Raw genomic sequence first — 13825 nt, 5'->3', positions numbered from 1 at the left:
ATATCAAGTATTCAAGGCGTTTGTAAACCAAGTGTTCACAAACATTGTTGAGACTTCCGCTCCTGAGGAACACAAAGCAAAGTAGAGCTCGACCTTCAGAATACAGCTTCAGTCCATGAAATGAATACACTTTCAGTTCAAAGTTACAAGAAGATGACGTTAAAGCAAATCTACGGTCTACCTGCAGTCGTCTGCATCAGAGCAATAGTAGTCCAGGCATTTGGATAGTGGGGCATTTAAGTCCCGGTGTGAATACAGTACAAGGGAATAGGAACCCTTAACCCTAGGAACACATCAACCCCTGCCCCTCGTGTATCCGTTCCCGGGCACACACTCAAAGTCAATCACCCTCAAGCCGGAATTAAACTTGGTTATCCGCCGGTATCGCGCAACGAGAATATTTAGATACGACATTTTCTGTGTGCGACACCAGGCGCTACAAAGTACATCAAGCCCTTCACGGTCACATAATCCATGTGCTGTTAAATGTTTATGGTTCTCTACCCCTTCGCTACCAAATGTGCACTTTTTTTTGTCCAGTTCATTTTAAATCACTGTTTAGCTGCTCTGTGGTGCTGCAGAAGTCCATTCCCTTGCTGTAGTACACAAGTTTCCATGAGGTGCAGTGAATGCTTCTTTGAGTACTTTGCCTGATTTATGCTTTGTCGACAAAAACAAAGTGTCGAGTCAACTAGCCTCCTGCAGTTGAAAATACCTGACACTGTCGCTGAAGCATAAATTAGGCATTAGGCTTTCCAGTCAGGATTTAAGCAGTCCCTGATCAGTGCTAACTTGTTTAAATATGGAGCAAGGGTAGAGAATCATGACAAATTGAGATAAGGGCATTCTGTGTAGCATTACTAGATTGATCAACTCAAATGTAGTCCTCTTCAAAAAAAAAGAAGAAAAAAATCAGTAAAAACAACTCCCCCATTTCATGAGTTGAGCACAACCCCTCCAATGCAAATACTGTTCAGGCACAGAGAAAAGAAATATACAGTTTCCTTGATTTTTTTTGTTTTAAATCTTGATTTCTATTTATTCTCTTGTTGATTACAATGTTACTGGTTAATTCATAAATAGGCTTCTAACTAAGTGTGAGCTCTATAATATGCTTCAGTTTCTTTGTCATTATTTACACGATCATTTAGGAATATGTAATTCGAGGTACTCGAGATAATACTAAGATTGAATCCCATGATTTGGCATTATTCACCCAAACGCCATATGGTAATCTTTATCTGGCATGATACTGTGAAAGCTATTGACAAAGAGGTATATCATCGAAACTTAATCACTGCATGCAAATGTACATTTCTTAAAACAATGGCCGTCGGAATGTCATGTGCATCATTTTGATAGCCCAGCCCAGTTCTTTCAATATTCCAAGTCCAAGTCTGGGAATCATTCCATGATCCTGTCTCACTTCATCACAGATAAATACCATTCCGCAAAATAAAGTAGTCAAAGTTAATGTATCTATAGGCCAGCAGAAGACATCAATAACTGTGGTATAAGACTCTTGCCATTATGTGGTACACAACACAGAAAGCCCCTGGCACCTCAGAGACATTTCAGCTCCATTTTTTCGTGTACCCAAAATTGGTAAACAAAACTTGAATGAAGTCAGACCTCAAGGCTTGAACATCATTTAAACAAGCTTTAATTCTGCCGAATTTCCTCCACTATTTTACAAACCTTGCTCTCTATCATGTGATGGTCACGCCAACAGTAATAACACACTTCTATATGGGCAGAGTAGAAATTCCAGACTATCACAATGGCAAAGTTTTTTTCTTTTTACCTATTGGTCTACAATGTAATGATAACTTGTGCTTTGTTTTGATGATTTTGTAAATATGATTACATCTAGCAGTAGACTTGAATTCATAGCAGTGATTAAGTTTAATAATTAACCTTTAACCAACAGCTCCATAGTACTGTAGGTCTGCTTACCACAACATTCACTGGCCTTCTCACAATTACAGCTTGTGTCCACTAGAGGCCCTCAAACACCCATAAAACGAATAATCAAAATGTATTACTCTCTTGATAAAATGGGTTTCATCATTTACATGCTCGCCGCACTAATTCTTAAAAGCCTAAATGCCTATCATTATAAGTAATATGTACATCTGATGACCAATAGAATGTAGAAGCCATTACAACACAAAGCCAAAATGATGCGTGCTTTGACCGGTTGATTAATGTAATGGGTCAGATCAAATCACTTTACTTTCAAGAAATCTAAAGAAACAACAAATGTTGCCACATTTGTTAGAATACAGCAGTGTTCAAACATTACAGTACTTCTTGTGTCCAAGAGTTAAGATGGACTTTTCTTGCGTCTCCTTGGTCGTTCCCGTTTCAGGTGTGTGCCGACAACTTTTTAGGACTGTACAGTATATACTTCATAAGTGTATACTTCAAACAGTAATAGTAGTTTGAGTGCAGACTCGGACAAGACGCCTCACTGCTTGGCTAATTCTGGTGCACAGCATACTGAGAAACAGATTTCTTGACTAAACCGATTTCTTTTTTGTACAATACCCTATCACCAATAGGAGGCTTCAAGATTGGTGTAAGCTGTTCCCAAAAAGAGAAGAGCAGGGCAACTAAGAAGAAGTTTGTCCCTCAAATGAGCGGACAGCGATTGGCTATTGGGTAGCTAGCTATATACTGGACTGGCCAAGATGGCCTGAGAGGCACTGTTAAGAAAAAAGGATTAAGAGGAGGTTCGCAGGACCAAAACAAATGCACTTTTGTCCATTTTGAATATATACAAACAACACAAGATCTTAGCCAGAGACCTACACCGACAGGTACGTCACAAAGAACGGGTGGAACGGCTCATAAAGTACAACTTAGGGCAGCCATGTTCACACCTCTCCAACCGCATGGTAAAGTAATATTTGTAGCTATTAACATTCAATGAGGTTGGTGTGCCCGACCGTGATCGTGGTCGGGCTTATCGTGAATGAACATGGGTACAGTAAGGGTACATACGGAATACATACAGTGAGCTGTACTGTACTGAGGAGGACAGAGGAGCTGTACACTGGATCTTGCATAGTACAGGTTGGTCAATTGTGCTTTAGACGCAGTGTTGATGGAAGTCATTTTGTCTTTTTCCCACTGGTCAGTTGTAGAGATTATAATGCCCCATCTCTTTTACAGTAGCACCATGTAACGTTCACACACTTTGAAACGCAGAGCTGACCTTCTGTGGCTGCGGCGCATCATGATATGCAGATCAAAACCAAACTTAAAAACAAGTCTGCCGGAGCATCTGATAGTTCCCCCTCCTCATTGACCATGACGGCCAGCCCTTTTTTTTAAAAGTATGGCGGACGTGCTTGTGAGTGTGTCGGCCTCGCAGCCCCTCAGGTCAAGAGCTTCAGACTGCTGCTCTGAAAGCGCGTCTGGTTGTTTTTTTTCTTCGTGTGATAAAAGCACACACTGTGTGGCGGCGTGGTGCTGAAACAGGGTGCAGGAAGGCACGTTGTCACTGGGGGGGGGGGGGCTTTCGCTTAGACGTGGGCGGAGCCTCTGTGTTGGTGTGGCAAGAGGAGGGGCGGGGTTATTGCTTTGAGGCCGTTGCCGGGGCAACTGAGGCTGCTGTGCCCGCGGTTCAGCAGCAGGGCGGCGGGGGGCGGGGGCTCGGCACGCGGCGGGATGAACACGGGGCAGGAGCGCGTGCGGGCGTGCGTCTTGATGCCGCCCACGTGGCATATGAGCTCGCTGACGGTGCCCAGCGGTGGCGGCAGCCGCTGGCGCCAGATCTCGGCGCGGTCCTCCTTGTGCTTGATGGAGTACCAGGTGAGGAAAATGAAGATGAAGCCCACGAACTTGAGGCTGGCGGCCAGGCCGAAGTAGACGAAGCGGAAGGAGGTGACGTCGTACTCCCAGCAGGAGCCGTGCACGCCGCAGTCCTGCTGCCACAGCATGCACGTGGTGTCGATGACGGCGCCAAAGTAGATGGGCGTGGGGATGTAGGCTGGGGAGGAGAGGAGGGAGAGACGCCGTTATTACCAGTGGTGGGAAAAGTACTCACATTTTGCACTTAACTCATACAGTGTCCAGAATCACCACATGAGGGCGCCCAATGGCCAGAGAATCCACCATAGACATACGCTGTATATGCACAAGCCGTGCGCAGCCATGACGCGCCTGAACACTTTCCTTTGTGTCATGAACAGGAACAGGATGAAGTTAGCTTGAAGTTAGCTATTGGCTACCAAGCATTTTAGAAGCCCTATTTTCGGCGATTTAGCCGTGATTAAACCTTGTGCACCTCATGGATATGCATGGAACAGAGAAAATGAGCTCTAAAGATCATGGATTGCATTGGAGTGGACGGCAAATATCGGCGGCGCGACGCTCTCGCGGGCCGATGTAAACAGACCGCGGCCGGGGGTCGACTCGAAAATTTAGCCCGGTGCTTCGGTAAGGCCTCTGGATGTTTTTTTTTTTTTTTATAAAAAGCCGGACTAGTTCGGGATCGGCACACCGGCCGATCAAAAGGCCGAAATAAAGCCGAACTAGTTCGGGATAGGCACAAAAAGAGTTAAAGGACGACTTTGTCACTTTTCAACCTATCTTCATATAATAGGTCCTCACTAATGTTCATAATAAAATAGCAAGAAAAAAAAATCTAGTTTCTTAGGAGAGCCGTGGGAAGTTCAGAAATCCATAATCTTGTGACATCATTGTTTGACAGATTTTTGGAAAAAATATTTTGATTTTTATTATCACGAGAACAATGGCTTCCACTTTAACACTGCAACTTTTCAGGAATAGAAAGCCTGCATTCTCCATCGATGATGTCACAAGACCATGGGTTTCTGACCTGCCCACAGCCCTCCTCTGAGATACAGACAGAGAAAATTATGCTATTTTATCATGAACAATTATATGAAGATAGGTTGAAAAGTGGTGTAAAATGTCAATACTGCAATGTAGAAATACTCTGTTACAAGTAAAAGTCTGGAAATTTACTTGAGTAAAAGTACAAAAGTATTGGTATCAAAATGTACTTAAAGTAACAAAAGTAGAAAGCACACGTTATGCAGAATGTCCAAGTTTCACAAGTTCTCACTTGTATGAAATGTATAAAACATCTTTTGAAAAAAGCAGATCTGTGTCGCATTGTGACGCATTGTGAGCTTGTAGATCGGCTATTTTCAAATGTTCTTTAGATTTTCAGAAATTCTCTGAAAAATCTCAATAAAAAATGTGTTAACTAAAAACAAAAAGTAGGGAACGAAAAAGAAAAAAGGGGGATATTTGGTGTTTGGGAACCACCATTCTCTAGTAGCTGGAGCAGGAAGGAAGAGGGACAGACCGAGTGGGCGTTCCCTTTTCTTTGACAATGGCTAGCCAGATTGGGGAACCACTGCATTATAATCGGGGGATATCTTAAAAAGTCCTGGAATAAATTCCTTACCAAAACATTTCTTCACCAATGTGTTTGTAAAGGTGTCTAGTAACATATCTAACAAAGACTGAAATTCAGTTTCCCTAGGAACATCTTTGACAGCTAGGGTAATTCTGGGTCTCATTCACTCACTATACACTATACTATAAGGGAAAAAATCACTCCCAAAAAATATGCTTTAAGTGGGATGTGAGGGGTCTAACTAGGTGTTTTTAATTATTCTGAATCCATTGCAAGCATTTGTTTTGCACAAAAAAACATTCATTGGGTTAACACATATGGTGCCAACCCCGAGTTTCCCGAGTTTGTATTGGTACTAGTGCTGTGCCAACCCCGAGTTTCCCGAGTTTGGGCCGTTAAAAAAAATGTTTTTCAAAACATTTTTTTGGACCTCCAGAAATGTATTAGGCATGATCGCGATCGCGAAATTGCATGTTTAACCCCCATACCAACCCATTCTTTCAAACATGGCAGCCATGTTTGTTTACATCTGAAGAAAACATAATGGCTGATAAATCATGAATGCCTGAACGGATTTCCAAGCGGATTTTTTTTGTTTGAAAGCTGTGAACAGCATCTACACACGTGGTGCATCATCTAGGCATGGGCGTGCACTTTTTACACACTTGCACAATTACATGGAAGTCTATGGTAACCATGGCAACGCGAGACATTGAAGAGTAAAAATCATTGCAACATAAGTGTTAAAAACAGCCCATAAAATGATGGTTTAGTGACAAGTCATCACTTTTCACAGTGGTATGGGGGTCCATTTCTAGCCCAAGGAATGTTTTTGGTGCAAAACAAATGCTTGCAATGGATTCGGAATAATTTAAAACACCTAGTTAGACACCTCACATCCCACTTAAAGCATATTATTTGGGAGTGATTTTATCCCCTATAGTATAGTGTATACTGTATAGTGAGTGAATGAGACCCAGAATTACCCTAGCTGTCAAAGATTTTCCTAGGGAAACTGAATTTCAGTCTTTGTGAGATGTGTTACTAGACACCTTTACAAACACATTAGTGAAGATTTGTTTTGGTAAGGAATTTATTCCAGGATTTGACACTATTTCTTTTCAAATCTTTTTATTACATTTTTCAAATAGCAATAACCCAGAGGCGGGTAGACAATCTCAAACAGTGAATACATCATCAGTAGATATCAATGTACATTATTAAGAGAGTGAAAAGCCCCAACCCCTATCCCCCCATTCCCCCTCCCCCCACCCACAATCCCCAGGACGGTTCCACATCAGATTCCAATGAAACAAAAATTTAAATAAAGATTATTACAGAAAGGGAGGAAGGAAGTAAGAAGGAAGCAGAGTAGAAAGATTAAAGTTTGTTGCGTATTGGGTTAGTCAGGGCAGGTAAGCGCCACACTACGCCGTTTGAGTGTTATGGTAGAACATCATAAAAGGGCCCCAAGTCTTGTAGAATTTCTTTTCAGAGCCAGCAATTGAGAACCTCAGCATCTCGAGTTCCAGACAGGACATTACAGTGTGGAGCCATTGTTTGAGCACAGGCGGGGCAGCATCCTTCCACTTGAGCAGAATGGCGCGTCTAGCGATCAATAAAGCAAAGTCAACCATACGACCCTCTGTATTTGTTAAAGGAAGGCCCTCGCCTCCAACTGTACCAAACAGAGCCAGTAGAGGGTAGAGGGTAGATAGGGTGTCAAATACGCCACTCCAGAACCGCTGTAGCCGTGGACACGTCCAGTATTGGTGTATAAGCGTGGCCTCACCATTACATTTATCACAGCTGGAGCTAACGTCGGGGTATATACTTGCAAGTTTAGCTTTAGAGATGTGGGCCCTATGAACTATTTTGAACTAGAACTTACCCGTTTGAAGATATGTGCTCCAATATATGTGCAGAGTGTGGGTTATGGAAAAAGTAACTGTAACTGGTGCGTGCGTGAGAATATGTGGGAGCATCATAATGTAAGGAGCAACCCATGGAGGAGTGTATATTTTTTGATGGATACAAATAATTTAACAGCTAAATTAGGTGAATAGAAGTATGGGGATGTATGCGCTTGCTCTACATAATTTTGCCATACCCGTCGGAAGATAAGACACACATCAAATGCACCCGGTGCATGAGTGACCCGTGCATGCAGGCAAACCACATGAGAGAGAGAGAGAGAGAGAGAGAGAGAGAGAGAGAGAGAGAGAGAGAGAGAGAGAGAGAGACACTGCAACATTCCTAACTGTGAGATTGGTGGGTGTGTGTGTGGGGCTACAGATCCCATAGCCTGGAGGAACAGACCGTAACCCTGACAACAGGGTGAAGTGTTGAACAGAAGTGGTAAAGAAACGCTAATAAATAGCTTGAATTTGTGAAAAATGGAAATCGGGCTCCATCACCGTCTGTATAATGCTAATGGCCAATGCCATGTGAAATTTGGGATCAGTTGCTGGAGAGATAAAGGTGGAAATGCATTGTGACTGACCTACTGACTGACTGACCTACTGACTGACTGACTGACTGACCTCTCTAATTATAGTATGGATTGTATTAAACAGTGACGGGCACAGAGGGAAGATTTATGTATAGAGGAAAAGATTGATTCCCACTTTTCTTCCGATAAAGTGAGCCCCAGATCCCTTTCCCAGTCAGCCCTTGATGGTGTCATACAGGATTGATATAGCGCCTTTCGTCATTGGGTCGAAAGATAAAAATGTATTTATGGGATTGTTATTAGGTTTGTTTGGGAAGTCAGGTATAACAGATTCTACATAGTGTCTAACTTGGAAGAACCTAAAAAGGTCCGTTCTAGGCAGGCCGTACTTCCTCGCCAATTGTTCGAAAGAGGCAAATCCACCATCTATAAACAGGTTCTTAAAACTTTTTATGCCTTTTCCGCGCCAGTTACGAAAGGTTATGTCGACTAATGACGGAGCGAAAAAGTGGTTAGAGGCTACAGGTGTCAGCAAGGAGATATCTCCATAGTTATAGGTTCTCCTAAACTGAGTCCACACTCTCAGTGTGTGACGTACAACCGGATTGACTATACGTTCGGGCAAAGGCCCGCCCAACGGTGCACCCAGGAGGGCTGGGAGTGATAAATCTCCACTCGATTCTAGCTCTAAGGAAGTCCACTCTGGACGGTCACGGCAAAAGCAGTAGTGGTTCCAGAAGGCTACACAGCGGATGATGGCAGCCCAATAGTAATGACGGAAGTCAGGAAGCCCCATGCCCCCGTCTGATTTGACACTATTTCTAAAGATATCCCCCGATTATTAGGCCAGTGGTTTTCCAACTTTAATTTCAAGGACTCTGAGAGCAAACATATGAATCACAGCACATAAAATGATTTTACTGGTCTTTTATTGGTCTTTGATTTTCTGACTTTTATCATCAGGAACATTTCCTAGCAGAACACATCTGAACCATGAGTGCACCACCACTGGGTGGCGCCACACATCCAGAACTGGAAAGGAGCCAGCACTGCCATGGAGGCAGGAAACAAAGCTTGACATTTATGCAGCTGTACAGCTGACTTTAACACCTGGTTACACATGTTCGCAATGAATGATTTAGAACGACCTCAATTCAACATGCACTGCTAAGCAAGCACAACCACGAGCAGAGGCATGCAGATCCTGAGGTTTGATGGGAAAGGTGATATCGTCGCTGTCGGGCAGAAACCTTGTATCATTTAATTTTTTCATTAATGCCCTACTTTGCTGTATAAGAGTGTCAAGCTAAAGTAGAGAAAATAAAGATCTGCAAGCTCACAACGTGTTTCATAGAGACGCGTTGTGTGCTTGTAGATCGACATTTCTGCTATTTTTGACGGATTTTCTATGTGGAAGTGGTTAAGGGTGTCTGTGGGTTTCATAAAATATTGAACCATTGAAAAGTACTAATAATGAAGAGTTCGTGACTAAACAAAAACTACACTGGATCCAATGGAAAACAGGTTATTTATTCCAAAAAGCATACTTTCTGGGCACTTCATAAATGACTACCCAAAATAAAATAATGGAGCACTTGAACGTGCAGACCAGTCGAGTGCTCCATTATTTTATTTTGGGTAGTCATTTATGAAGTGCCCAGATAGTATGCTTTTTGATATAGTTTGTCCTTGTTGAGCACCGACGAGTCCTTCTACCGACTGTTGGCTGAAGCGTGCAGAAATCTCCTTACTTGTTAGGTGATTTTTTCCATTTGCTTAAAAGTAAGGGTTTTGGACATACAAGGTTTCCAACCGACAGTGACGATATGATGGTTAGACTCAGACTGTGTGTACTCTCTGCTCACATGAACCAACCAAGAAGGTCATAGGCCTGTTGGGGCAAAGCTGCATGTAACCTTTACGCCTGCTCTACACCCATCTCACATAAATCCAGTAGAAATCCACTTCTCTGCTATAATTCCATTTCTGGACTGAAAGTGGTTGAAGAGAGGATAGAGAACTGAGAGGGCTGAGAAGACAGGGGATTACAACAGCCTTAAAAGTTAAACGTTAACAGAAGTGGGCCTTCGACAGGAGTCACGTCCCCAAAGCAGATGGCATCATGGCAAAATAAAAAGGGAGGCAAATGAATAAGCAACACTTTTCTACACTTTGACAGCTACACTTGAGATGTCCTTGACATTTTTAGGAACTCCTCCACCCTAATATCACAGACTCTTTTCCACATCACAAGATTCAAGGCTTGAAGCTCTCCCGCATCCATCTGCAGCTACACTAAGTGCAGTGGTGTAAAGTAACTAAGTACTTTTACTAAAGTACTGTACTTAACCCTCTAAGGCCCACGGTTGTAATATTACAACGTTTGTATTTTATCCAAAAAAAGGTTTAAATCATTTTATTTTAGCTCCCCCTACCACCTAAACACCACCATTGGATTCTATTGTTTAGTATTACAATGCCATTGGCCACAATATTTGCATATAAATACCCCCCACAGGGGCTGACATTCACACCCGCCACACCCGCTGAAATTCCAGAGTTTTGACGAACAACATCTCACTTTTTCATGGAAGCTATACCTCAAAAAAACATAAGTAAAATGCCTGTACTATTCTTTTTGGTGATCATTAGAATGTCTAGAACATGTACATATGTTATTATTTTGAAAAATATCCCCCATATGTAAATTAGAGCATGATTTATGATTTATGGCTATAAAATCTTACAAAAACATTTTTTTGAAAAAAAACATTACATTTTCCTCTTAATAGGACTCCTACAACACCATCTGATTTTTTTCAATTTTTTATTTCAAGTATTTCTTAATGCGGGCCTTAGAGGGTTAAGTACAGTTTTGAGGTATTTGTACTTTACTTGAGTATTTCCAATTTCCAATACTTTTACTTCTACTCCACTAATACATTTCGGATCCAAATATTGTATGTTTACTCCACTACATTTATTTGAAGCTTGTTTTCAAACATTTTGTACTTTTACTTTAAGTACCAAAAGTTCAAAAAGCCTAGGTATAAAATTGGACTTAAGTGGGTGATGTATGTTTTATAATATTATAATTTACTAGTAACTAGTAACTAAAGATGTCAAATAAATGTAGTGGAGTAAAAGTACAATATTAGGATCTGAAATGTAGTGGAGTAGAAGTAAAAGTACTGGAAATTGGAAATACTCAAGCACAAACACCAACACATTTTACTTAAGTACAGCACTTAAAAATAAATGTACTTAAGTTACTTTACACCACTGCCTATGGGTCTGGTAAGCGATGGCGTCGCTCATTTGGAACATACCTAATGTTCGTAGCAGGACAAACTGCATCCCCAGAGCAAAAGGCCTCTCCTGTTCATCCACAGACCTGCGGAAGGAAGAACACAGTGTGTTAGGACAGTGGTTCTTGGAGAAATACAACAATGTGCGAACACAGCAGCAAGATTTGTGAACTGTTGTGACAAAAGAGGGCTAGAGACTAGAACACAACCACCCTAAGGACTACAAACCATGGATCGACATATATATATAAAATGTCACAATGCGACATAGCTCTGTTTACACAATACTGTACCCCCTCCAACTGTATATATGTTCCCCATTTTTAACTGTTTATATTTTTATTTGTGACACTTGCTTTGGCAATGCAAAAGTATGTTTTCTCATGCCAATAAAGCTCTTTTGAATTGAATTGAATTGTGTTAGGAAACAGGACAGTGGTTCTCAACCTTTTCTTGCCGCGACCCCCAAAATAATCATATTTGAACTGTCGAGCACTAAGAGTTGAGGCATGTTATATAACACGGTTCTATTTGCGTTTAATCTGTCATTTTAGAGGTATTAAAAAGTCCTTAAATTGTCATTTGGGGACCCCCCCAGGTTAGGAGACAGCGCTGCAGCTCCTGCCGCCCACCCTGCGCTGCAATCAAATGATACATTTACACTGGCTGGGGCTATTTAGAACAAGACACGCTGACAGAGGGGAAGTGCCAGTTAGGCAGCACAGAGAGATAAGGCTGACGAGATGGCAGACAGCTCTAGTCTAGCCTAGGGCATGATGGGACTTCCAACAGTGTGTCCGGGACCCCAAGGGGGTTCTCAGAGTTACTACCAAATCTGCCAAATCTTTGTGTGATAGGAAAGTTTTTTAGATTAACCAATTGAACCCAAGCATCCCTATGCCTAAAACCTTCTGCTGACATAAGCAGATTTTTTGGCAATTGCTTATTTTTATTTTTAAATATAATTTTATTATATTCAGACGGCTAACAAAATGCTCCCTATAGAAATATAGTCTCTGTGACACTTCTAGGGGCTGCAGTCTGCCTCCAAGCTCCAAAACTATTCTTTTATCTTCTTCTTGTGAGAAGCTCTGTCATTTGTCCAGAGAATTCAGGCCTGAAATTACTAATCAATCAGGGTCGCCTCTTGTTCGGATTGGTTATACCTGTCAGTCAATCATTTTAGCCCCGGGTCGGCCAGTTCATGCACCAATGAGCTGCAACTCAGTGCTTCTTACAGATAACAATAGTTTTGGAGGCAGACCGCAGCCCCTAGAAGTGTTACAGAGACTAGATTCATTTTAGGGAGCATTGTTAGCCGTCCGAATATAATAAAATACATTTTCACCAAAAACCTGATGATAAAAGCAGAAAAGTACATACAGTACAGTATGTCAGCTTTAACAGTTGCACCCAGGGGGCTCACAAAAGTGGGACTGAGTTACCAGGGCCCAAGGTGGAGGGCCTTAATTATTTTATACTTTAGCTATTGAAAAATAGCAGATATACAAGCTCATTATATCTTTGCAACTCAAACTTCATGCTTCTGGGGGGTCCCTGGAACGAAATATTTTGAGATGGGGGTCCGTGGCCAAACATATCATTTCGGGAGTCCTTCACATGAAAAGGTTTGAGCACCACTGACATAGAAATATTTGAAATATTCAAAGACAAAAAAATGCAGATCTACAAGCTCGCCGCACTGTGAGCTTGTATATCTGCTATTTTCAATAGTTAAATCACAAAATAATGCGTAATAATGCGTCCAGTCTAAATGGGTTAAACCCCCTCCCCCTATAAGAACATTCATGGGGGGCCCCGCAGTGAATCCTTGTACTCAGGGCCCAGAATTTGGTGCGACACCCCTGGTTGCACCGCTATAAAGGAGGGATAAACTCTGGTGTGTCTGGGCCTTACCTGAGCGTGACGATGATGGCAGAGGGCTGGGCGCAGGCGGTGATGAGGGTGACGATGAAGAGGAAGATGAGGAAGGGGATGAGGGTGTTACAGGTGCGGTCGCACTTCCCAGACACGGCAAAGCCGTTCTCGTTCAGGTAGGTCTTGACGATGACCAGCTGCAGCTGGTTGACCTGGCCGCCCGAGTTGGGAGTGATGACCTGCCTGCTCTGCACGCAGCCGCAGTCTGTGTAGTTCCTGATCTGTGGGCAGGTAATCCAATGGTAAATGGTCATTTAAATGGTGCATTTATACAGCACTTTTTAATCCAAGGTGCTTTACATAGATTGTGCATTACATTCGCCCATTCACACACACATTCATACACCGATGGCGGAAGTAATTCAATACTGTACATGTGTACAGTATTGAATTTTATTACGAAGCCTCATATTTCAGTACATCACCCAGGTTCACCCTGTTCCTGTCTCTATCGTGATCAGTACACCAGCTGCTATGCTCATGTGTCTAAACCTTATGTACATACGTTATGGATGGATAACGTATGTACATAACACACACACACACACACACACACACACACACACACACACACACACACACACACACACACACACACACAAATTAAATACAAATAAAAATAGTTTCACCCACTGTAAACTTGTGACAATAAAGATGATTCTGATTTATAAATGACATTTATTATTATTATTATTATGATTTTATATTCTTGAATATATTGGGTTATTA

The 13825-nt window shown here is 42.1% G+C and overlaps 1 protein-coding gene across 1 annotated transcript in view; it reads right to left on the bottom strand.

The window, feature by feature from the left end:
- Positions 1 to 3530: 3530 nt before the first annotated feature.
- slco5a1 (solute carrier organic anion transporter family member 5A1) overlaps positions 3531 to 13825 on the bottom strand; it is a gene marked incomplete at both ends in the record, with an annotated part of 80141 nt that continues 69846 nt past the window's right edge. The window contains 3 exons of the mRNA XM_080752009.1: positions 3531 to 3997; positions 11180 to 11244; positions 13076 to 13317. Coding sequence (XP_080608135.1) covers positions 3531 to 3997; positions 11180 to 11244; positions 13076 to 13317 — 774 coding nt within the window. The remainder of the gene's footprint in view (positions 3998 to 11179; positions 11245 to 13075; positions 13318 to 13825) is intronic.

Source organism: Nannobrachium achirus, assembly GCF_963921795.1.
Source record: "Nannobrachium achirus genome assembly, chromosome: 21".
NCBI classification, from domain to species: Eukaryota; Metazoa; Chordata; class Actinopteri; order Myctophiformes; family Myctophidae; genus Nannobrachium; species Nannobrachium achirus.
This window is presented reverse-complemented; position numbering and strand designations above follow the sequence as displayed.